This window comes from Fundulus heteroclitus, chromosome 2 (genome assembly GCF_011125445.2).
Source record: "Fundulus heteroclitus isolate FHET01 chromosome 2, MU-UCD_Fhet_4.1, whole genome shotgun sequence".
Classification (NCBI taxonomy): domain Eukaryota; kingdom Metazoa; phylum Chordata; class Actinopteri; order Cyprinodontiformes; family Fundulidae; genus Fundulus; species Fundulus heteroclitus.
This window is the reverse complement of record NC_046362.1, coordinates 22515354-22542106: the sequence shown is the minus strand read 5'-3', so window position 1 is coordinate 22542106 and position 26753 is coordinate 22515354. Positions and strand designations below refer to the sequence as shown.

Sequence of the window (26753 nt, the reverse complement as noted above, 5' to 3'; positions counted from 1 at the left end):
CCTTCTCCCGACCGGATTTGGCAAGTTTTGTTTTCCGGGGCGCGTCCGCAGCGGACATCTTAGCGGTTAGCGCAAACCATATTAGGAGGCCTTTAGTCCTCAACGCGGTCGGCCCGGGATCGACTCCGACCCGCGGTGCTTTGCCGCCTGTCTTCCCCCTCTTCCTGTAAGCTCACTGTCAATAAAACGCGTGCCACTAGAGCCGCAAACACATTTGAAAAAAAAAAAGTTTTGTTTTTTCCTGCGTCACTCTCACTGCGTCACAGGTTAGCTTCGGTGTGAGTGGTTGAAATAGCACGTCGATAAAGATGACAGACAAGTGGCTTATCCAATCATATGCAAGGATTTTTGATAAGGCCCAGCCTTCAATAAAGGCAATTCCTATGGAGAGGTCCCAGATGGATGTGAGTGGAGCTAGGCGGAGCAACATACAGCTGACGGAGTCAGAATAGCGCATGTTACCATGACGGCTGAGGTTCACTTCCTGTGTGACATCACACATTCGCTGACTGAATGGAGAGAGAGCGGTGTCTCCACTAGAGCTACACATCTTAAATAAGAGGTAAATTACGATCCATCGTTAAGTAAAACGCTCATTCCAAACACAATATCAACAGCTATATTTGTCAAACGAAAGGAACGAAATTAACCGTTCCGGGAACAGTATTTTTTTGTTCTAACCGGTTCGGGAACGTCAATTTATTGGTGGAACTCATAACCGGAAACGTTATAATTACGTTTCTGTTCGTAACGAACCGATTGGGAAAAAAAAAAATCGGTTCAAAGCCCTGCGGAAAACTCAAGAGGCAACTGTTTCGGTAAACAACTGGATTTGAGCAAAGAGAAAATGACAAGATAAGCGGCAGAGAGAGAGGGGTAGAACCCACCTGCTGTTTGTCCTGCAGTGCATGCTGGGAAGCCTCCAGGCTGTTCTCCAGGCTGGCCTTCTGCGCAGCCTTGGCCGCCTCTGCAGACAGAAGCAACTCTGTTTTGGCCTTCAGCTAAAAAGGAAGACAGACCGATAGAAACGTGTCATTCCAACAGCGCACCGTTTGAAGTGTAAACCCAAAAAAAAACACTCCCGCGTTCGGAGCGGCGCGCCTGCTTAGACGTACCTGAGCGTCCAGCTGGGACACCTTCTCCTTGCTGTCGGCGAGCTGGGCGGTGAGCTCGGACACCAACGTCTCCAGGGTCTGGGCTCGGTCCTGGGCCGAACGCAGCTGCGTCTTCTGCTCCTGGACCTGCTTGTGGAGGTTATCCTGGGCCTGCTTGTTGCTCTCTGATTGGTTCTTCAGCTTGTCAGTCAACTGTGCAACCTTTAAAAAAAAAAACATATATATCAAAAGATCCTGATTTACTGGAGTCTCGACAGCTCCAGTCGTTAATATAATACACCGCATGTATAATAAAACACAAATGAGTATGAGAAGGATGAAAAAGTGAAATGTTCTCTCTTCTTAGATTTGACTGGAAAGGAAGACTGCAGAGGGAGCAAGCATCCACCTGTTCATGTAGCGCATGGTTCTTCTCTTTGAGCTGGTTAAGGACCGCCGTCTCTCCCTCCCCAGCCTGGATTTTGGCACACAGGTCCTCTCGTTCGGCTTCCAGCTGGCTCACGATGTCTTTACTCTTCTGAAGGAGAGCCTCCAGGTTCTGGATCTTCTGGTCTTTGTCTCCAATCTGACGCAGCACCTGCTCCAGGTCATTCTACCGATCGGGGCGAGGAAACATTTCACATTTAGCTCCGTTAGCATTGTTGCGCTGCAAAAAGGGAACTAAAAGTAAGTCAAATTTTCTTGAAATGAATGTATTTTTTCTTGATTTAAGCAACTAAATAAGACTATTTGCCAATGGAATAAGATTCTTCCACTTAAAATAGGAACGTTTCATCTCTATCATCTTATTTTGAGTGCAGGATATCTAATGATCTTATTTTAGGGGTAGAAATACTCACTCCATTGGCAAATAGTCTGATTTACCTGCTTAAATCAAGGAAAAATACATTAATTTGAAGAAAACCTGACTTACTTTTTGTTCCCATTTTGCAGTGTGCTTTCCAGCGGGACGACACAAAACATAGAGCGAGTTCTACATTGGTGTGGTTTAGATCAAAGCCTTGACCGGTCTAGTCAAAGTCCAGAGCTAAACCCAACCGAGGGAGACATGACCGCTGTACAATGTGTTTAGAAAAGTAAAGCCGCAAAACCGCGCTCATATTGTGACAAAAGGTGCCAGGGGCGTTAATGCTTTGGCGACGCCCTGTAAACAAAGTGCGGCTTTGATCCGAGCTTCACGGTCTCAGATGAGGGGCGGGTGAGTGGTGAAGAGTACCTGCGCCTCCCGCAGTTTGCCGTTGGTGTTCTGCTGCAGCGCCTGGAGCTCCTGGTGCTGCTGCTTGGCTTTCTCCAGCTGGTGCTGCAGGTCCGAGTTCTTACTGGAGCTCTCCTTCAGCTGAAGTAAAACACAGCCGCACTCTTTAATCCATTGGTCCCCCCCCCCCCCTCCAAGCAGCTAAATAAGGTTGAATTTTTGTTTTATTCAGAATCCACATTTAAACACAGCAGTAAAAGGCTTTAATTTCCACCACCACCCCCAAAAAAAGATACCTCCACTATTATTTATTCTTTACTTAAATGAGATTTTGGCAGTATCTAAAATCATTTATTTATAATGTTTGCTGATGATACAAACTTATTTTCTGATTAAAAAAAAGTGTAAAACTAATGCAAATAGTAGAAAAAGAGCTGGCTGAGTTAAAAAAAAAGTTGTTTCATTATAATGAGTTATTAAATAAAAGAAAAAAGATGTGTCATTTTCTGGTAATTGGACTTAATGTAAAGTCACACATAAATTAGTTGAAATTGATAAGAGTTTATGATAATTTTTTTAAGGATTATTATAGACAGCAAACTTAGTTGTGAGCTTCATATTGAACATATTTAAAATAAATTCCAAAAACTACAGGAATATTGTTTAAAATAAAAGATTTAATAAATGTAAAAGGCTCTAATATTATATACTCCTTGGTTATGCCATGTGTGACATATTGCTAAGAAATATGTGGAATGCAAATAAAACAAACATTGACATATTAATTAGGTTACGGAAAAAACTATTAAGCTTATTAATAAAGTGGGATATTGTGAACCAACTAATAAACTTTTTATTCAAAGTAATACATTAAAATGTAATAACATTGTATATATTATAATACTGGAAATAATTAATAAAAAACAGAACAAGAGTCTTCCTTCTGGAATTCAGATATTATTTAAGTTAAGAGAGAGTAGATATAATTTCCAAGGTTTATTAATATTTGAACATGCTAAAGAGAAAAGTCAGGCAAAGTCTAGATGTGTTTCAGTTCTCGGCATAAAATTGTGGAATGAACTGAATGATGACCTCAAGTTATGTAATTTTTTTGGTGAGCTTAAAGTATTAAAATGCAAGATTACACTGTAGCTTTTTTGGTCAATTATGAGTTTGTAAAGTAAAGTAGTATTTTTGTTTTTGCTTAGCTTCTTTTTCTAATGTTGTTTATTTACCAAAATAAAGTGAAATGCATAAAGAACTGTGGAAAAAGTCACATGATGTTTATAACGTTAAGTCTGGCGTGAGCGTTTGCGCGGGTCGTCTCCCACCTGTTCTTCTGTTCGGGACAGTTTGAGCTGGAGGTCGGCGGCCTGCTGCTCTCTGTCCTTCAGTTTCTCTCCAGACAACTGCCTCTGCTCCTTCAGACGGCCTTGCAGCTCGCCCACCTGCCTCTCCGCCTCCAGCAGCTTGGTGTGCAGCTGCGGAAAACCAAACAAATCATTGCCTTTTTTGTTTGTTGCATACATAAAACTTCAGATATCTCACGCAGAAAAAGCTGCAGCATTTCCTCTCTATGCTCAGTGTCAGTGTGCGAGAGGAGGTTCAGCTTTGTGAGGACCTATGGGTAATTTAGGATGATCCGTATCCTCTTGCTTTAAACCAGTGCTTCTCAAATGGTGGGGGCGCGCCCCCTAGGTGTGGCTGATGGTATTGCAGCAGGGGCAAGAACAGCCTTGCCTTCTTTTGACCAGAAAACACACGACTTCTAAATCATTTTAAATGTCACAACAGCGCCCCCTGCTGTTTGGTCTGTACCTATGGTCAGTGGTATGATGAATACTGTGAATAAATAAAAATAAACATACAAAACTTAACAAAACTGAAGTTTGTCTTTAATATTATTGGCTTGATATTATTTTTGCCATATGAGGTTCATAGATAGTTGAGAGAAGACGCTGCTGACTGCAGGTACGAGTCGGGCTAAAAGCCATTTATATTGTTGTTAATATTATATAGTTAAAAAAGTGTGGCAATTTTGAAACATTCTAGTTGTTAGAAATCAGTGTTATATCTTATACATGAATCCATATATATATATATGTTATACATTTTACAAAGGATTCTGGGTAATCTTGAGAACAACAGCTTTAATGCACTGAAACACAAAACAGTGAAAGTTAAATTTTTGACCCATTCTGTGTGGAGGGGAGGGCCTGAAAAGTTTTCCTTCTTCAAAAGGGGACTCAACAGAAAACATTTAAAAACCACTGCTTTAAACTGACTATAGCGGCTTCAGCTTTGCTTTATACATCAGGATCTTAACTGAAGGCTCAAGCTCGGACCCTTTATTAAAGTCAGGTTATGCTGAGGGGATTTATGCTGCCTGACTTTGTGTGCTGCTGTTTATGTTGAGGAGACGGAGCTGCAGCTTTGAAACTCCTCTCTCCAGCCATCCTGCGGGTAACAAAGGGAGGTGTGTTTTATTCACACGGCTGAAGCTAGTGTGCTTAAACAGAATCAGGATTTCATTAATAAAAGGAAAATCAGAGAGGGTTAACTCCCGTATGGCCAAAACTATATAGAGATGTCTTGAATTTATTTATTCATTATTTTATGATTGTAGTGTTATTAAAACATTTAACAGTGATTTGTCCAAAACAATGTCAACTTCAAGCATTTATTCTGTATTCCTGCCACTTTCTGACTGCGCAATAATAGTTTAAAAGGTATATAGCCACATTATATGCTTATTAAAAAAATATATATATATCAAAAACAGTTTGATCATGATAAAATAAAGTTGCATACATCTAGCCTCCACCCTGATAATGTTTTGATGGTCCTTTTTGCGAATGAAAATAGCCCCAGTGCCAGGCGAGATTATCAGATATAAATAGATGTGGCGCCATCTAGCGACAGTATCGCAGAACTATTATAATGCCGGGTTGCTTAATTAATAAAACAAATTAAATAATGCCAGACTGAGCCCTACCCTCTGCAATGCCTCACAGTAAAACGGCAGCTCGGCGTGATTGTAGACTAACCGTTATTTAAATAAACCAATCTACAGCAATTTTAAGAGCCTCATATCAGAACATTTACTCACGTCAATCAACTCTGCAGTCACATCTGAGCCTTGGCAGGTTTAGTGTCCGCTTCAGTGAACACTAACGTACATACTGTATTCCCAGCGACATTACAGATTATTCCCTCTCAGAATCATATATTTTTTGTACTTTTTTTCCACTGTTTCACCTGGAGATGCTAATAGCCGTTAGCTGCTTCCTTGTTTTAACACCTGCTGCTCATACACGGTACGCACTTCTGTTAATATCGTAAATAAACACGAAAGGCTATATTTAGTAACAAATTGAGAAAAAACAAAGCACAAAAAAAACTTAAAAACTTTGTATGAAACCAGAGTGCGCCACAGACGTATACATTTTAAAAAGTCAAATAACGTTGCTATGCACCAAGCAACGTAAAAGAAAAAGGCAACAGATCTCATGTGAGCTGACTTGATGGTAATAAGAGGGTTGAAAATGGCTGCAGTAACAAATATAGTCTAAATGAAGCGGCTTTCAATCAGCGTCTTCTTTTCTGCTGACGAAACTATTATGCAATAAGAAGGGGAAAAGGTGTTTTTGGAAATCTGGCCACTCTAAAATATAGTTTGTGCGAGTAGAGACAACAGCAGAAACTGAGACTACGCAATAACAATAATCCACGGACTCCTTTGTTAATGACGTCATGACTTATAGATAATTTGTTTCAGATAAATTGTGATAAACGAACAGGCGCTGGTTCAAGTCGACGCTGTGAACTTAGTTCAGAGTATTAAGCTGGTGAACTTTGAACATGAATAAAATGATTTCAGTCTGTCTGAACAGAAATGTTAAGGGTGAACTTCCACAACGCCTAACGGACACAATGGTTTGATGAATATGAAGTAAGCTGAACTGCGGTTAGCACAGAACCGAGTCGTGATGCATCGCTGCAGCCGTGGCCACACGTTTCTCTGGGACACTGTTAGTTTCGTTCCTCTTTCTCTGTAAAAAAAGATGTTAATCTGTCAGCCGGTCTCACCTGGCTGATCTCCGTCTGCTGCTGGGCACCTTGGCTTTCTTTTTCCTCCTTCTGATGTTCCAGCTGTTTCCTCTCCACCTTCAGCTCTGCGTGCTTCACCTCCAGCTCCGCGAGCTCGCTCTTCAGCTTGGACACCTCCTCGGCCCTGTCCGCCAGCTCGGTCCGCGTCTTCTGAAAGGACGCTTCGGCCCCCGTGGCGCGAGCCTGGAGCTCCTGCACCTCCGTCTCCCTCTCCCTCAGGCTGTCCTGGAGTCCCTTCTTGGCAGCTTTCTCCGCTCCCAGACGCTCCTCCAGATCTTGGAGCTCCTTCTCCTTTTGCCCAAGCTTTTCAGAGACGCCCTGAGAACAACAGAAGACATCGGGCGTCGTTTTGAGCATGTGAGGGGATAAGTAACTAGTAAAATCTGTTGTTTTTTTATGTGGTTGACCCTTGTATTGTAAATCTGCAATGATCTGAATCAAAATTCAGATCATTTCAGATTCTCTAAATTCACCACTCCTACCGATGTCCATCAATTTTTCTTCAATTTTTAACGATTTCATCTGATTTTCAGCTCATTTCTGACATGTAGGAACAAATAGTATTTATGGTGTTTTTTTAACAATGTTTGGATTTTAGTGCTAATGTTGCTCTCAGCATTAAACGCTTTTAAATTGGGCAAAACAGCCAGTCAGCCGACAACTTAACAGCCAATTCAACACGCATAGATTTGTTTTTAGAATTTAGTCATGATGCAGGTTGTTTCTTTTATTATTCTAGGATGACAAGATATTAGGCTTTGTTTTGTGAAGTTGTATATTTTATTTTTTTTATTTTTTTTTTAGAATCAAGATAAAGACATTCTGTTTAAATACTCTGAGAAAAACAAAACGTCCCATCTTATGTCATTTAACTTTTCTTATCTTCTTGCTCCACAAAACCTCAACCTAACCCGCCTCTCGCCCAATGGGGATCTTCCCAATGATGAAGATCACAACCCTGTCCTGTCAAAATATGTTTTGCACACAATTAACAGAAGTAAGGAGACCTTGAGCTCGTTTTTTTTGTTTTTGTTTTTCAGGGAAAATAAGTATCCATCTATCTGCGTCGTGTTATGTCAAGACAACAAGACGTTGAGCTCAATTCGTTGGGATAACAGCCTCAGTATCTTATATTAAAAAAACAAGACCTTGAGCTCGTTTTTGTGAGAAAAAGAAAAAAAAAAAAAAACAGGCTCATTATCTCATTATGTTGAGATATTGAGATGTTATCAGCTTGTTTTGCCATGTTAAAAGTTCTAGCATCTAGGAATACGCGACATGTGCTTTAAATATTATCACAATATATTGTGACTCTATTGTGAAAACGATAGAAGTTTTTAGGTAACTGTGTGACTTAAAAAACATATTTAATAATTTAACATACAGCCTATTAAAATAAAATCAAAATACATTTCATCAGGACACTAGTTACATAAGGAAGTGTGATTTTTATCACTAAACTGCACAAAGGGACTGCATTTAATTAAATTTTTTAATTCATTGATATTTATTGATGCACTCAAGAAACCAACAATAGAGAAAATGGAAAAGATGACAATCCTGACAATACTGGCAGTTTTTGGAGCCTTTCAGACGCCACTAAGTGGATATCATCGTTGTCAAAATAAAAATTTTATTCAAATAATTATTTTATGATAACGATAAAACGCTACCAGCATCCCAAGATAACGTCACCCCAAGCTGCTGTGGTCACGTTAACTTCACTAAATCGTCATGTTGAGAAAAACGAGACCTCAAGACCGTTTTTCCCTCCTGATGGGTTTCATTATCTCGCCGTATCAAGATAAAGAGGCTTTCAGTCTCAAGATACTTCAATATAACAGGGCCACAAATTTGTTTTATCGTTTCATCTCATTGAAATAAAGATACTCCGAGCGACTTTTATTCCATCATCTCATCAAAGTAAGGAGTCGCTAAGCTCGTTTTTCAGTTCACGTTTTCTTAAGTCGAGATAATGTGAACTTAGGCTGTTATGAAAACAGCTTTATAAGTTTTTTTTAAGACTACATTTCAGTTTTATCATTACATGGATAAATTGTGTTTTGAGGTTGTTTGGTGCAGTAATAGTTTCATTATCTTATGTTTCTTCAGACAGCTTCATCATCACATTATTTTGGGAGGATGAGACTTGGAGCCTGTTTTCTTGTTATAAACCTTTAATAACTTGACAATCTGGACATGGCATTGGTCACTATAGTAACAAAGCGATGCTGCCAACTTGATCAAGCTGAACACATCTACCACATCCAAGCGCAATACTGTAGCAGCTCGTTGAGACGGGGACACTTGAAGATGAATCTGGGAGCAACGTTGACCAACAAATGCTTTTTTCCCCCCTCAAAATATCAACACAATCAAATAACACCACATATGAATGAATCACAGCAGGTACAGTTTTCCCCACATTAATTGGTCTGAAATGAATTCCACTTTGTGAGCAATTTCATTTTTTGCAAACTTATTCTTATGCATCACTAATTTCCCAGAATCTCGAATTTTTACATTTACAAACAGACGGGGACAGGAAAAACAAACCCTACAAACTAACTAATTAGCTAGCCATCTGCCTGGTGACTGTAAAACAGCACAACTTTGGGTTTAAAAAGCCAGATTGTGCATTTCTTGTAAGGCTGGAACAGTGGGAGGAGTCTGCAAACACAAACATTTCTTATTACTCATTCTTATTTCTTCCTACTTATGCAAACGAGGACAACGATAATAAAGGCAAATTCTGGATTTTAAAGGGAGTGTGTAACGAAAATAATTTCCGTCTGGGATTATAAAAGTATTTTTGATTCTGATATTTTGGCTTTTAATTAGCAAAGATCAAGCATTGCTTTTATATATACAGAATTCTCAAATTTGACGAGCTTGTAGAATTTAAAATGGCTCAATTTATGTTCAAGGTATCAAAGAAGTTGTTACCTGAGCACATACAGAGCACGTTTTCTGAAAGAGAAGGGTGGTATAACTTAAGGGGTCACTCAATCTTCAAGATCCGCAATTTTAGAACAACAAGGAAAAGCTTCTGTATTTCAATTAAAAGTGTAAAGTTATGGAATAAGTTACATGAAGATTTAAAACAAAGCAATAGTTTAACACAATTCAAAAGAAAGTACAAAGAGGTAATTTTCAATAGATACACACATGGGGACAGAAAGCAATAAGGTGTGTATTGAAGATAATAACTTGGTGTAAGGGTTTAGAAAGATAAACTAGCATAAAATGGGAAAATGTATAGGTAAATATTAGTAACTGTTACTTCTAACTGCCACTTTGATTTTTTTTTTTTTAATGACAGTAGGACTCTAAAGTCTCAAGTGTTTAGGGGTAGGAGTTTATAAGTTCTCACTTCTTCCTACCCCATTTTGAGCATGATATGTTAACTGAAACAAAAAATCTGTATTTTCTCTTCTTTCTTATGCACTTCTTGTTACTGTGCACTATTTTATTTTTATATTTGTATCATGTTCGAATAAATTTCATTTCATTTCATTTCATATTCTGGCAAAGTCTAATAACCTCACCTCAAAAATGAAAGCGTTCTCATAACATACAAAGATGTCGGTGCACCCACTGGGAAAAAAAAGAGAGTCTATATCGAACAGCTCATATTACCAGGTGAAGATAATTCATGAAGGAGCGCGGACTCTAAACTGATGTGGAAGTTGCAGGCTTTCTGCTGGACAGGTAAGTTAATTTAATATAACAGTGAAGTTTATTTTTGGCGTCACGTTAGACTCAGGACATCAGCTACTCTGTCCTCTCGGCAGAGACAGCTCGTTTGTTTGTCTAGCTCTCCCTCTCACCGAGTATGTCAGTACGCGGAGGGGCGGAGGGATATCAGCCACAGTCTGTAGAGCAACAGTAGAAGCAGGTGTCTTTACTCGTGTTTATAGTCGCTTATATGACCCCAAATAAGCGACTAGACGTTCAGAAACGAGCCCAAAATAACGCGACTCGCGGAATTTACTAGTGATTTTAGAAAAAACAAGCGGACTTGGCATCAGTGCCAAAAACCATTGAACACTATAACCTATTAGCAGCAGCTTGGTACCAAATACATTGAGGATATGTTTACACATGCCATATGTATGATACTCCACTGCTTCTGTAGTAGTTATAAAACGCTTAACGGCGAGGTCAGTAGTAATTGATTTAGCACACCACTAGATGGCGTGACAATCTTACACACTGGCGCTTTAAGACTCTACAGGGACCCTGCAGGTTAAAAAAAAAAAGTCTGATGGGAGCTGGAACAAGTCATGAGCATCCAGAGCCTTTGTGATAGGAGCAAAGGAAATGAAAAGGAGGCCCGACTGAAGGGTGTCATGTCGGAGTTCTGGCAGTAAACTTCGTAAAAGAGTCATAGAGATCAAAACCCTGGTGAGGACGACCGACTCTGGGCTGTAACAGGCCACATGCTTTTAACACATATGCACTGAAACACAACAAGCTTCAGATCTTTACTCTTTTTATCCTCCTCTTTTGTCGATCTCCTAAAGTCTCACAGACTTGTGTTCTTTGGTGTTAAGGTGCTGCTGGTTTAACAATGGTGCTGACCCTATTTATTGTCAGCAAGTGCTTGATAAGATAAGATAAGGCGCTTGTTGCTAAAGACGGCTAGATACAGCAGGGCGATGTGCCTCAGGGCTACAAAGTAAGGCTCACAGCCACCAAGATGGCAGCGTGTAAAGCTTGTTAGAGTAACTGCAGCAAAAAGTAAACCCCACACATTTCTGAGCATGCAACACTAGCAGCAGCTGTTCGTTCAGCATCAGAAAACTCTCGCATGGCTGTAATTGACGTTTCCTTCTGCTTTTTGAGTAAATATTACCTGACATTGTTGCTGCAAATTGTTGAGATTGCCCTGCAGCTCGTGGATTTGTTGTGTGTAGACGGCGGCTTCCTGAGGACCCTTCTCCAGCTCGGCTTTCAGTTGGGATACGGTCATCTGCAAATCAGTGGAACATGTGTTAGGAGTCTTCCCAATGAGACCTTCAGTGTGTACTCAAACTATTGAGATGGGATGTAAAAGTAAAATAAACAAAACAGTCTCTTCTTGCACACAGGGGGACAAAAAACAAACAAACATTAAAATATATTTAACACTGCTTGGACAGCAGGGGGGGGAAAAAAATCTGCATTCGAAAAGCAAAAATCCTAAAGGTTAAAATCAAACTGGTAACCGACGTGAATCGACGAGTTTTACCTCCAGTTTTTGAATCTTGCGTATCGGGAAGGATGCGGGGGAGTGAGAGGCGGAGGAGGAAGGAGGGAAGGAGACACGAGGACAGAAAGAAGGTAAGTCAGGAAACAACAACAAGCTCCAATCAGCAACACAGAGCAACAAGCTGCAGAACAAAGAGTTTCTAAACTGATGGAAATTAGGGGGGGGGGGGGGGGGGGGATCTGACACAAAGGGGTGTGTTTGTTTTTTGCTTCGTCTTGTTGAGGGTTCATGATCATGAACACAAAACATTGATTACCGTAGCCAGCCTAGAAGACACCCTTTTAGAACAGCAGGGGGCACAAGTTGGATTTTTTTGTGGTGTTTCTCTGAACCACACAGTGTCAAATTTATTCATGCAGGCTCAGAAATATCCAGTTAAGTCCATATTTGATTATGTTCCAGGTGAATCTAGGTTTAAAGCATTCTTGTTCTGACTGCAAGTAATATTATTGTTCTATGTAGCCCCAGAGAGAGAACCAACTTGAATCCGATAGAGAATCTGTGGAGGGAGCTAAAGAGTAGGGTGATGGAAAGGAGGTCTTCCAGACTCAAAGACTTGGAGCTCGTCACTAAAGATAAAAACACCAGAAGAAACGCTTAAGAAGTTGCTCAGTAGGGCTGGGCTCAATAGTTTTAGGCTGAATGACGATATACATTATTTATGTCGATGTGTTTCTCTTTTCATAAAGTAATTATTAAAAAAAGGCATCTCTGAATCAAAGCTTTATCCCAACAGCTCTAAATAAAAAGGAGAAATGGCTGCAAAATAACCTACTGGAATACATAAAAGTATAACTACAATCCAACACAGACAATCTCGTAATATTAATATAGTTTCTTATCTTATATCCCTTTATAAAAAATATCAATACTTTTAAATCTCTATATATTGCCAAGCCCTACTGCTCAGCCCCTTTTGGAAGGGTTTACCATATTTTTGGAATTATAATATATATATATATATATATATATATATATATATATATATATATATATATATATATATATATATATATATATATATATATATATATATATATATATATATATATATATATATATATATATCTGCATGGACACATACAGATGTCCATCTATATCTATATCAATTAATTGACTATGTGAGGATTAGAGAACATCCAAAATAAATACAAAACAACTGCATCCTATTTTTGTGTCAACATTGTTATATAATCATTCTACGCTGAAAAAGAACAGTTTAAATACAATATTAAAAGCCTAAAGATAATGGGACATTTAGGTATAAGTAAACCTCTGATTAGAATAGGAGAAAACTATTTTCTGTGTTAATCTTTGAGTTTTGTGTCGTAAAAGTAACGCTCGACACTCCTCCGCGCTGCTTAAAATGTTCCCAAAGTGCAGCTACTAACCTCACTGTGATGTGAACAATCACAGAGAGAAGCCAGACGCTCGCATCTATTCAGAAAATGGTTCTTTGGTGAGTAAAAATAGAACCGATAAGTTTAAATAGGATTCAGAGCCTAAATCTACGTGATGGAGCTCTATAAATACTCCTCTCCTCCAGAATGCAGGAGAAGCTGCATGAATTATTCACCGGGCAGTAATAGGGAGCAGCGATAAGTACAGGGCAGTCTTCTATGACGGGAAAACTTTCTGAATGGAAACGTGAAGCGGCTCCTTCAAAGGCGATGATGATGGTGTGGAGAAACAAAGGCGTTTTAGACCCCCAACCTCTGAGGTAGTGTAGTTGGCCTGCAGCTCCGCATAGTGGTTCTTGAGCCGCTCCGACTCCTCCTCGCTCTCGCGGGTCATGCGGTCCATGAGCGTCTGCACCTGCACCAGCTCCTTCTGCAGAACCTCCACGTCCTCCACTCCCGGCCGCTGCAGCTAGGGGGCAGAGCGGAGTCGGGTCAGTCAGGAGGCGGACGTGGGAGCGACAGAGCTGATGGGCCAGTGAGTTGAGGCCACTGAGCTATATAATACACTGGAGTGCTAATCCCCCGCTGTTTGAATGAGTCGCTTTGAAGCCACCAGCCGCCATATTGGTACTCCCCACTTTCCCCCAGTAACTAGGGAATATGTGCGTTACAGCATCGAATAACGAGGATTTTCTCATGTTCAGGGGGGGCTTAAAACTTTTAAAATGTCAAATGCCATATACTTTTATGTTATGTTCTAAAACTATCAAGTACTGAGAAAGTCATGTGCTGAAATATTTTGCATTTTATTTATTTAAATATATATATATATATATATATATATATATATATATATATATATATATATATATATATATATATATATATATATATATATTTTAATATATTTAATAGAAATAACCTGTAAAATATTTCAGCACCTAATTTCCTAGTAGTTGATAGTGTTAGTACATCCACTGACTGTAGAATTACCTGTTAAACGTTTTCACACAGCCAGAAAACTGCTTGTTGTTGCAGCCAAATCCTATGGGATTCTGTGAGAGTAGGGAGTAGCAAGATGGCGGCCAGTGACTTCAGTTTTTCGGCAAAATCAGCACTCCAGTGTATTGTATAGCTCAGTGGTTGAGGCTGAGAAGGAGAAAGGTTACCAGTTCCGTCTGGAGCCGCTCATTGTCCTGCTTCTCCTTCTGCAGCTGTTCGCTCAGACTGGAAACCCTCTGGTCGGCCGCCTCCCTCAGGCTTTTCTCCTCATCGTAACGGGACTTCAGGTCTGCCGGGTTCAACGCGTTTCACAAATCAACAATCAAATGCTGCTACTCAAGCGACTTCATGCAAAACCCTGAAGAAAAAGGCGACGAAATGTCCACACAGTTGTGGATAAAGCACAAAGGGAGCACTGAGGATGGCGGCGGTCGAGTAAAACAGAACCGCAGTTTGTTAACGGAGCCACAGACGCTGACCTTCGACACTGACCTACTATCTCCGTGGCCAGCTGCGCCGCCTTCTGCTCAAACAGGTCTTTCATCTGCTTGATGTTGAACTTCTCTGTCTCGGCTTCCACCAGCTTCCGTTCAAGAGCTGAGGAGGAAGAAAAAGAAACAGCCCAGCCCGTCAGCAACGAATTATTTGAGACTCCCGTCTCAGCGTGTTTGGTCAGGACGCTTCACCACCTGAATCCTCGGGGCTCATCTGCTCGTCGTTCTGTGGAGTCGGAGAGGAGAACAAAAGCATCTTTACTGATTACACGCGCTTGCATTCAGACACCCGCTGCTTTCCTGTGTTATATGTTAAAGATCTTAAAAGGATTTACTTGCTTCAGTTGTCCTTGAACTTTGTCCAATTCTTTCTTTAGTTCTCCAGAGAACCATCTCTCCTCCTGATTAAAAAAAAAAAAAGACAAAAAGTTACATCTCACTGCAGATGTCCTCACAGCTCTATGGGACACTCACCGTTTCTAAGCTCGACCGCACCTTGAGAGAAGCGTGGAGGTCCTGAACCTCCTGCCGCAACATCGTCAGGTCTTCGCTGAAAGGGAGAAACGGGTCGGATCAGAACAGAGCGCTGCTGCAGTGACAGCAAGGTCAGCAGCTGAGGCGGATTTTATGTGACGGACGAATAATAAAATATACTTTGACCCAAACCGTTCCAGCGCATTTCTGGCTGAGCGTCGAGTCCTTTGCACCATATTTAGCTTTTTTGGGGGGGATTTAATTAGTAAAAGATTTTGGAAACCATGAATAACTATTCTTCACAATTGTGCCCAACTTTGGGTTCAATCACAAATTAAAAAATAAAATGCATTTAAAAATGTGGCGGTACTGTGACCCAATCTGAAATGGTTCCAAGGGGTGTGAAAACCTTACAGGGTGCTGTGTTCAAACAATTCAGGTTTTATCCCTAAAAAAAAAAAACTTTAAAAACCAAAAAACAGGTATTGTTTTCCTCCATGTCACAGTAACGCAGCATCACATAAGATCCCAATAAAACGACATGTTTTGTGGAAGACAAAATGTGGAAAAGTTCAAGAAGCATGAACACGGTTTCAAGTCACCATAAATGTAAAACTTAAGCCCCTTTCACACTTACAACCTTACCCAGTAATTTACCGGGTCAGGATTATGTGTGAATAAAGCCAGAACTGATTGAGCGGCTAAAACTGATCGACAATTTACCAGGACGGCTCTAGTGTGAATAAAGCTGTTACATTCCTGGGTAAGGCAGGCGGTTGCGTGATTACATAAGTTTGTAGTCTTCGTTTAGCTCTTTCCCTGATTTCTGCTAGTCACTTCTCTGACTGAGAAATGTACTCAAATGGTATTTCTTCCACAGTTTTCATAAAGCTACTAACCACTGTAAGAACCATGGGTCCAGAAGTAATTTACACTACCCTTTTTTTAACCAATCCGTGCCGAGTTCGGACCGAGCTTGGATCAGTTAACCGTGCCGAGCTTGGTTCTTACGACCATTTACACATCACCCTAGCACGGTTTCTCGCCTCCTAGTGACGATCTACGATACTACTGCTCTCTAGGATTGAAGAAGGGAATCAAGCAAATAAAAATGGCGGCGCCCGTAACATTCAGGAAGTTATGTTTAGTTATAATTGTGATATTTCGTTGTCGGCTTTTGGGAAGTGGATGAGACAAACGAACGTCTAATCAGGGCTTACAGACGCAGGAAACAACGACAGACGTTGAGGTTCATCACACTGCTAAGCAGAATTATCACTGGAAATCGTGTGGCACGGTAGGGAAGCTAGTATTTTTATGAATGTCTGAATCTGCAAATTTAGTCAGCTGACTGTAAGGAGATGACGCGGTCTGCTTATGCGCTCTGAACTGTGCCGAGACCTACTATCGAACTGATCTAGATTTAGCGCGGCTGGGTTGTGTCTGGCACGGTTCAGTTCAGTTTGCGATCCATTTATACTCGATAGTTTTCTCAGTTACCAAACTCGGATCGTTCTCGGCAAGGTTAGAAAAGGGTTAGTGTTAATGGGGCTATTGATGCTGTGACTAATCAGCGAGGTGCCAGATGTAAATTCCAGCTGAAGTTCTTCTTTAGCAGATGGCTTGATCAATTAAAGCTACTCCCTTTGCATTACTGCCACCTGCAGGTGATATTAGGTACATCCATTCCACCGTTGCCGGGTTAAGTGCGAAAAGAGCTGACCCGGTAATTTACTGGGACTAATTTGCATGCGTGAAAGCCGCTGATTCTTGTCCGATCCGGTAATGTGGCCCCAGTAAATTACTGGGACTTATGTGTGAAAGGGGCTTCAGTCTCACCGAGTGGGGGCCACGTGAGCGGGCAGGTCTCCGGTGTCGTGGAACAGCTCGTAGTGCTTGAAGAGCTCGTCCGCAGAGTTGTGGGACTTCATGCACTGAGGACAGATGAAGCCCTGGACACAGAAACACGTCATCAGAAACTAAAAAACCCATCACATCAGGACTGATCAGACCCGTTTCAGATCCAACATTAAGCTCGGGAAACATTACCTCAGACGTCTGGTCGTGGTTGAGGTCGGCGGGCGGCTTCTCCGACTCTGCGTTCTGGGAGCCTCCCTTCCCAGGAGTCTGCAGACAACAATGCACACTTTGACAGTTAGGGGTCAGTTTTAGTAGCCAACATGTTGAAGCTCACAGAAAATGATGGGGAAACTGCAACGATGGAAAAAAAAGCAAAGTGTCGGGGGAAACACTGGTTTGATTGTCATCAATATGGCCGTCGCAATAGTCAGCAACGGTATTTTAATTACCCATTTTCTTGATATTGTGCAGCCTACTGAGCAACCCCTGATAAAGAGCTCTAATAAGCTTTAAAACCAGGGCAGCCCAATTCCAACGTTATTGCTGAATATTGCTATGGCCATAGTGGTTGTGATTAAACACCATTTACCTCACTCTTCTCTCTCTTTTCCCATCGTTACAGTGTCGTCACCACTGACTGTGAGATTCAACGTCAAGGTTAATCACCCCTATGCCTATAACTGGTGTGGGCATCGAGGGCAATTAAAATCCATGCAACTGGCCATGTATGTTATTGTCATTTAGGAACTGAACGCGGGGACCCCCAAGCTGCCAAATATAGGACTCCTCGTGTCTTTGTGCCAGAGTTATCCCAAAATGGGAAAGACAAGAGAACATAATTAAAGAAGTTTGAAAAACAACTTGAACTGTGAAAAAAAACAAGGCTGAATAAGAAGTCAACTTCATTTGGCTACTTCACATATGGAGAGTTTACGATGAAGCTTCACCAGGTTTACCAGTAACATCGTCTACACCAGGGGTCTCCTACCTGTGGCTCTGGAGCCACAAGTGGCTCTTTGATTCTTCCACCGTGATTCTTAATGACACAGAACCAACTAATGTTTTTAAAACTTAGATATAATAACACATGCAGGGTGTAGCAGTTTCACATGGAATAATTGGCATGAATTTTCAAAACAGTATGACACTAAAAGTAGCTGTAATGGTTGTTGTTTTTTTTACATAGGATAAAAAAGAATTAATGCTCTTATTGTTTTTCTTAAGTTTTAAAACCTAATAATGGAAAAAAAATTCTTACTTCAAAATGAGAACAAATGTCCTATGGTAGATATTTATCAAACAATTAGAAGCTGCGCTTTTTCTCTTCAAAAGGTTGTGCAACATTTGTGGACCAGTTTTATTTAGCTGGACGGAGGGGAAAAACGGCTCCTTGGATTGTAAAGATTGCAGATCGCTTTCTATATTCCTTTTGGGCAACTTCAAATGAAATTCAATGAAAAATAAGCTTTATTTAAATCAAACAATGGCAACTGAAATTATGTAGGAAACAGTTTCATCTTATAAAAAACCCAACAACAACGTATCATCAGGATTGGGCGAAATGAGTTGCTATGGTTTTCTTTCTCTGTTTAATTGCCGTTAAGCATATTTAATGTCCACTTGGGACCAATAATGCATTTTTTTAATTGAATTAAAACATGTAATTAAATCTCCAACAACTGATGACGTTCTGGGGATGTAACACCGCTCCAACGTTGCAGAACCGGAGCAGCAGCAGCAGTTTGGCCTCAAACCACAAATGCTAGACTCAGCTGGAAGATGATACTTTCCAACGCCACAAAAACAACAATTACGCTTTTGTTTTCAGGTAATTTCTAAGCGTGCTCAGGACTTTTTCAGTAATCTATTTGATTTATTTATTTCTAGCCAGGCAGCCATGCATATGCAAACAATATTCCTCTGCAATAGAGCCAGTGTTACAGCAGCAGGCCTCCTCTGAATCTGGTCCAGTCCCCTTCCTAATTCTGCTCGGCCTCAGAGCGTTTAAACGTGACTGCAACTTCCTTCACATACGCAGCTCCTTCATTTGGAAGGCAACGAAACATTTTTAATTGTGCAATTCAGTTTCCTGCAAACAAGCGATTTCACAATCTGAAATGTAGTCAATGGAAAGTCTTCGTTTGGTCCTGAATGAATGAATGAATGAATGAATGAATGAATGAATGAATGAAGTCAACATGGGTTAGTGTGACTCTCGTTAAGCGTTGGGCCTCTGAACAGGGTTGTCGTGGACCCGGCTGGAGAAGCGATAAACAAATGGAAGGCGGACCGTCACGGAACAACCTTTGATCCGAATCAGACGAAGCAAGCACACGCCCACACGGCTCCGCCTTCAGCAAATCAGACACACGAGTCATCCTTCATTTGTGCAATTTACTACCTTTAATTCGAGCGTATAAACTTAAATATGATTCAGGGGTTTGTTTTCGACTTAATACAGCGTCAAATTCTAACAAAACAATTTTTTTTTATAAAAAAGCAGCAAGATTAGTATTCACAAGCGCTGGAAATACTGAGCAAAGGTGGTAAAGGTGTGACATGACACGGTAATAAAACGTGTAATCTAGCTTTACAAAAAAAAAAAAGAGTTGTTTACCGAGGAGGTTTTAGGAGTCTAATAAATTGGCCTAATGTTAACAAAACGATCAGACAATATGATCCTGAAATGAACTGATATTCCAGTTAAGGTAACAAAAAATAATACTAATAAAAAAAAAAAAAAAAAAAAAAAAAAAAAAAGCAAAACATTTCAAAAAGCACACCAATAAAGATGATTGTTTGAACAGTGCTGTCAGACATTCAGCTCTTCTTCACTGAGGCTCTCTAGCCAACCTTGACGGGACGGATTTATGATCAGATTGAGTTAAACGTAGGCGGACTCTGTCTACTAGTCAGACGTCTGGAGGAGTGACCCGTTTTCTCTGGCTGATATGAATGGCACATTTCGTTGGATTTTTATTCATAAAAAGAACTTGAAAACCGTGTATCATTGTCCCTTCCGCCGATTAATCGTTTTACAAGGCACCGTAACTTTACTTAAAACGGCATAAAACAACAGTCTGATACTCTGATACTATTTGTTTTCACTTCTGCAGCCAAAACTGAGTCCTGCGTTAAGTTAACTCCACATGACCTCACGCAGCCAGGCCGTCAGCAGCGGTTGCCTCGATTCAGAGTAATTGCGCCGTTAGGCCTCCATGTATCAGACTCACTCGTTTAAGCTGGTCTGGAATGAAATCCGGAGAATTTGAAAATCTGGGTACATTAAACCTAAAGCTGGGTTTAAAACCTGTAAGTACAGATTTGTCTGTGAGGTGGACAGGAACAGGCCAGTTAACAGCAACTACCTAAGGTAGGGCTTTTAAAAAGGACGTTTAAAAGTCAGCTTTGTATTTCTATGGTTTAAATATGAATAGCGATTAAATGATGAACGATCCAATTGATGCAAAATCTAACTATTTTTAACAACATTTTTTAAGATACGCCTTTATTTTGAAATGCAGGCATGAGACTATGGTGAACAGGTGATCTATTATTAATATCTTTTTAAAATTAGAAGAATGCTTTTTTGATTTTAATGCCTGATAGCCTTGAGAAGTTAGAAACAATGGTCAAATCATATTTGGGTTTGTTAGTAAGTTGATAGGAATGTAAATAACAGTGTTAGACGGGCAGATGATATTGCATTATATCGATCGAAAATCGTAACATTGTAAAATGGCCAAAATATCGCATCGTTATCCAAACAAATGGATGCGACATTGTATTGCGATAAAGCTGGTGATATATACTCCTAGTAATTGCTCACTCCAATTTGTAGCTTCAGTCTAAAAGTACAATTAGTAAATGTTTTAAATGACATCATATAACAAAGTTACTAAGTATGCTTTTAGTATTACACCTTTCTGTAAACTTCAGGATAAGGAGGCATTTTTACACATCGCAATGCCATAAGAATCGCCGACTGGCCCATATTGTTTGGGGGAAGGTTGCATTTTCCTGCAGAACGACTGCCAGTGCCTTCAGAAAATATGGGCTCTGGGAGGGAGAGAACAAATTAAAGCCACGTTTATGGAAAAAAAAATCTTAGCACACAATTGCCAAGCATTACACTGCTTCTGTTGGCACATTTTAACCGTGCTGTCTAAAAGAAAGTGGCACAACTCAATCCACTTAATGTGATAGGATGCAAGATTCATTAGAACCTCTGACCCGCTGCGCCATGCTTCATGGTCCGGTTCTGTGAACCTGCTGAAGAAAAATCCACAGATTGTTTTAACAGATAACTATGCTTGTTTATATGATCCCACAAATGAGAACATGTCGCATATGTCGGACGGATCCATCTGACTGGTGCCACTGCGACGCACTCTATGCGTTTGGTTCCCCCTGTCAGAACAGAGGTCATAAAGTTATGGCAGAAAAGCATATGCCGGTGAGTCATGTGCTCAAAGTGTACACAATGCGGGTAGCGGTGCATTGTGGTTAATGTGGTCCAGCGTGGAAGCTATTTAGACCCGATTTAGTACGTTAGTCCTACAACTTACTTTAATGACAAGCAGGCGGTTTGTTTACCTACACACTTACTAAAGCCTTTATACGCCTGGTTACCTAAAACCCCAGTTTACATGTTACGTAGAGCATTTCTCCAACGCATGTAGCTAACGTTAGCGTTAGCATCTGATGAATTAACCCACAGCTAACTAACGCTTAGCTTTCACTTTTAACTGCTTCCCTTTTCACCTCACTGGTTTATCCTGTATTTAATAGAACACAGGGAATTAGCAATTTCTTCGAACAACCTTTTTGCATCACTGTCAACGGCATAATCATTTAACGAAACCAAGTTAGCATTCGACAATAGCTAGCTGTGTCATCCAAAAGCAAGGAGCGCTTGATGTTTTTACCCCAAAGTGGCGGAGGAGGTGGAAACGTTTCCAAACGCAGGATTTAAGAGCAATCAAGACGCAAGCCCCGCTTAGCGGCGATGCAACATTATACGAATCACGCGTACCCAACAAGAAACCAGCCACAGATGGGCCTGGAAAACGAGTCGCTTTGGTCAAAACAAAAGCGATCCCGATGAATTAACACCACAAAGGCTTACCATTTGAAGTATCCGTCGGAACATGTCCTCGACTGGGTTTGTCCCGACACAGAAGCTGATCAGTTATCAAGATGCAAAGTTTACGTGAGGGAACTGCGAACACCTGACCAGGCTGTGGGAGAAGCGGCGGATGGGCGGGTCGCGGATGGGATGGTTGAGGGACTGGATCTACTGTGGCCGCTCAGTGTCAAGACAGAGCCGTCAAGTCCTGGCTCTAGACTTGAAATATACATGATCAAACCTCTTTTACTTATATGTTTCTTATACAGCATACTTATACAGTCATGCAAAAAAATAAAAAAATAAAATAAAATAAAATAAAATTATATATATATATATATATATATATATATATATATATATATATATATATATATATATATATATATGTATATATATATATATATATATATATATATATATATATATATATATATATATATATATATATATATACTGCTCAAGAAAATAAAGGGAACAGGGAACAATAAAGTGAATAAATATATAAATAATAATATATAAACGTGTAAGTTATATATACTGCTCAAAAAAATAAAGGGAACAGGGAACAATAAAGGGAATAAATATATAAATAATAATATATAAACGTGTAAGTTATATATACTGCTCAAAAAAATAAAGGGAACAGGGAGTACATATATAAATAATAATATATGACTGTGTAAGTGTATATATATATATATATATATATATATATATATATATATATATATATGAAACTTTAAAATACAAGAGTCAGTAGCAGTACATGTTTAACACAGGTTAAGCTGTCTTTCCAAGAAAAGCTGACAAAGGATTCTTGTCATGGTTTCCTACTCATTATGGCTCCGAGTGACGTTACCAGTAACATCAGGCGGGGCGGTCCCAGGTTCTGAAGCCTTAAGCAGAATTCTATTTGGAGGGCCAGACTTTCAGCTAAGCCCATCACAATTTCCTATCAAGTTTCTTGTCAGATATACAAGAACTGCAGTTTGCTGGAGATCTCCAACCAACCCCCCCATTTCAGTATTGAATCCCAGCCAGCTGTGTCCGTGGGGCCCATGTGTTTGTTTTGTTTAATTTCTCAGGCTGGATGGATACTAAGTGGGCTTGGGTTAACAATAGGCTTCTGATATGGCAACAACTTTGTATGGCCCATGTAAGCAAAACTATGTGGGTCATTTTATTATAGGTTTGGGTCTAAATAGATATTGAGGAAATTAGATCAAATTGCACCACATCAAGGATCTACATTTTTACCTACATGGGAATAGGAAAAAGACTTTCTGCACTTATGTCTTTTATGTAATAAAACCAGTACAGAGCTATACAATATGCACTTGTGAACATATTCATTTTATTGTTTGAATGCATACATTGAGAGAAATACATCATTATTGTCTCGTACTGTTAAAAGTAAACAATTAGAAAGATCCCTGGTTTTCTGACTTAGAACAAGATTATGCTCAATTTGACAGTAACATCACTCCTAACTATCACTTCCAATAAAAAGTGAACACAGTATCAATGCAGACTCGGGACAGTCAAGGATGAGGCATTAGTTTATGGTTTTGTTCTAAGGAATTATGGGGGGGGGGGCAATTATTAATCTTACTTACAATGTACATGAAATGCAACCTGAGCTCAGACATACAGGAAATCTGGGATTTTAAAGGGATTTAAAAAATCTAGTCATTAATCTGTTCATAAAACACATTTTTATTTGTTTATACATTTTATTAAGGCACATGGAAAAGAAACCCATACCACTTTAATACACATTTATTGTAGCTCAGGGTCTTGCATGGCACATCTTTTTCAAAAACTGTTGATGTTGAAAAAGCTGAAAATAAGTCAATCTTGTAATTGCATAGTTTCCATGACATGTAAAATAAATAAATAAATAAGTAAAAATAATAACAATTCAGCCTTTGATTTTGACACTTTCATCAGGGTTGAGGGAATCTGACATTAAGCAACAGTTGTTAACAACATTACCATCGGCACATATGTCGGCATCCCTAACAATTCCAATAAAAAAAAAGTGTTGCTGGAGCTTTTTCTTAAATGTATGCTTACCTTTCTTTTTCTTAGGTTGATCAGAATGTCTAAAATTTCAATTAGCAATCTATAACTTGCTGCTTCCCTGGGGAATACGTGGCACAGCTGCCCGTCTCTCTAAAACACTCTTAAAAATAGAAAATACAATCTCGCCATTCTAGTAAGGGAGATGTCTGCTGATCTTAAGTCACTTTATAGGCACACGGCAATACAGTAGCTGCTCACTGAAATCAGCCAATAGCCACAGTCAGAGAAATTAAATAAAAAAGTTTAAACAACTGGAACTGTGACAAGCAGGAGTGCAGGAGGGAAATAGTTTATTTTTACATCTTGCGAGGTGAGGAGAAGGTTCTAAAGCTCACTACTGCAACAAAGAGGGGCATCTTGGTGTCACCAAAGCCTTCATAACAATCGCGAGTTGCTCTAAACGTGGCAACTGAGAGTTTGGGAAGCATGCCATAAAAAAAGCTTTCTGCGTCTTAGTGTCAAACATGTAAACATGCAGCCGTTGCCATGTGCTGCAGGGACTTTAGCCTGAGCTGCATGCTTTGGTCAGATGAGAATAGGATTGATCTTTCTAGCCACAAACAGGTCGTGTGGGTTTGCTGTGAAGCAAAGGTTCAGTGCGTGGAAACACCCTTCGTGCTCACTGTAATGCACGGTGGAAGACCTGTGATGACGTGGGCCTGTTTCCTGTCCTGGGATCCTTTTTATGACATCATAAATCTTAACATGTGATTTTTTTTTTACCCACTCAGTAAAAATCTTTAAATTAAAGACTAGATTAGTCTTTTTTTAGTGTAATATCATTGTGCTACAATAGAATGAATTTATTTGAACAAGTTTTCACTTTCTTTACCACCATTAATACCACCAAAAAAAATGTGTATTAATACATTTGTTAAATAATTTCTTAGTGCTGGTTGGGGCAACCGACTCAAGTTTTAAATGGATTGCTAAAACACCAGCAAAACAAACTTTAAAACCAACCCCTCAAAGACCAAAATCGACAGTGTTATGAGGAAAAAGATGCACAAAAAAAAAAAAAAGAATTGTAATAAAAACATTCACACACTTGTGGCTACTCCCCACTTAAAAAACCTCTCGCAACAGGAAATTATTTGGCAATGAGTCAGTGTGTGAACAGGGCTTCCCTCTTAAGGCCAACATTTCCCAGTTTCAGCCTTCTGGAAACCACCCAACGCACTGGGAACGCTGACAGTCAAATATGCAACATGTAAGCCCCTCCTCCGGTAAGAACTGTACATCGCAGTGCAAAAAAAAATGCACCAAAAAATTTAAACCCTGCAAGGGGACATATTTGCTCTGTCAGCTGGTAGCCGTTGCTTAAACGCTCCAGGAAATAGCAAGTAGCTAGAAAGTGTTGTACCTCTTTTTAAGAACTACTACAGCTTACGTTTTATAACTTCCAGCAAAATTCATTTTGTACACAGGGGGGGAAAAAAAGCTGCATTCGTTAAGCAACCAATGCTCCGGTATAGTCCATCAAACTCCTTAGCACGGAACGCTTAGCTGAAGGTCCTATCTGTTGAAGAGCTCTGAGTCCTGCGTGGAGCAAACCACATAGTGTGTGCCCTTGCTGTCCATCGCCCGGGGGCAACACACAGGCCCGTAGGAGGGTCCGCAGGTGTCGGCGAGTCTGCGGAGGTACTCTGCGTGGACGGGCTTGTGGCTCTGCAGCACCCTGATGGCGTCCTCCACCTTGAACCACTTCCTCTTCCTACCTGTGGTAAAAATTCAAGACAGGAAACAGGGTTTGAATGCAACTGTGTGATGTGGGATTACATATACAAAAAACAAACAAAAAAAAAAACATACCATACCCCCCAGTTATTTTAAAGGTGTTTGTTTTAAATTGTATCCCTCCTCTAGGGATAGAGTAGCTCATGACAACATTTTTAACTGGCCCGTTAAAAGGCGCCTGTGATCGTTCGCTCCATTCGTCAACACAGAAATAGGTTCAGCCTGTTAACGGGAAGCGGAGGGTGGCAGGAATGTTTGCTGCGGCCAGTTGTTTTCCAGATATCACTCACCACAGCCAGCTTTGTTCTCCTCCCTGAGAACTTGTAACCAAAGCAGAACGCGTTTGCGCTGCTTAACTCTTCCTTTCTGCAGGTGGCGAACTTCGAGGTGCAGACACGTGGAGCATCCATCGCCCCTGCACCGTTTGTAACGTTGGTCCTCTGACTGTGTGCGTGCGCGTTTAGAGAATGGCTTAAGTCTATTCAGTTCCAGTTTTTTGAAAAGCTGCAGGATGTGCAGTGAGTATAAAGCAAGACATGTAAACAGAAGGCTCGTGTGGTAGAAAATAAACACAAAAGTCCTTTAATTTTATTTGAAGCTGAAGGGGGAGAAACCTAATTATACAGTGTGCTGAGGTGGAGACAATTGCTTACTTTTTTTTGTTGCCCAAAAAAGAGCAAAACTCACCAAAATTAACAAAAAATAACCTTTCTAAAGTTATTGGTAAACTCAATGAAATGTTTGCCTGAAAATGTTTGCAACTTTGGTGCTCTTCATGTTGTTGCAGGCTAACTGTTTATATTGTGTCTGCATTTAAACGAGGTTGCAAAATTAACTCCATATTTGTTTCTCTTTTTTCTAAACTTTATATTGTCTGACGTGCTGAGTGGTTAGAT

The 26753-nt window shown here is 40.1% G+C and overlaps 1 protein-coding gene across 1 annotated transcript in view; it reads right to left on the bottom strand.

Moving 5' to 3' along the window:
• Positions 1 to 22185, bottom strand: part of eea1 (early endosome antigen 1) — a 29628-nt gene extending 7443 nt beyond the window's left edge. Inside the window, exons 1-16 of the mRNA XM_036151104.1 lie at positions 22033 to 22185; positions 17094 to 17171; positions 16884 to 16996; positions 15066 to 15120; positions 14906 to 14971; positions 14766 to 14796; positions 14569 to 14673; positions 14244 to 14365; positions 13388 to 13543; positions 11279 to 11395; positions 6400 to 6738; positions 3642 to 3791; positions 2332 to 2451; positions 1504 to 1707; positions 1116 to 1316; positions 888 to 1001 (exon numbers count right to left, since the gene is read on the bottom strand). Coding sequence (XP_036006997.1) covers positions 888 to 1001; positions 1116 to 1316; positions 1504 to 1707; positions 2332 to 2451; positions 3642 to 3791; positions 6400 to 6738; positions 11279 to 11395; positions 13388 to 13543; positions 14244 to 14365; positions 14569 to 14673; positions 14766 to 14796; positions 14906 to 14971; positions 15066 to 15120; positions 16884 to 16996; positions 17094 to 17171; positions 22033 to 22056 — 1995 coding nt within the window. The 5' untranslated portion in view covers positions 22057 to 22185. The remainder of the gene's footprint in view (positions 1 to 887; positions 1002 to 1115; positions 1317 to 1503; positions 1708 to 2331; positions 2452 to 3641; positions 3792 to 6399; positions 6739 to 11278; positions 11396 to 13387; positions 13544 to 14243; positions 14366 to 14568; positions 14674 to 14765; positions 14797 to 14905; positions 14972 to 15065; positions 15121 to 16883; positions 16997 to 17093; positions 17172 to 22032) is intronic.
• Between the last annotated feature and the right edge of the window lie 4568 nt (positions 22186 to 26753).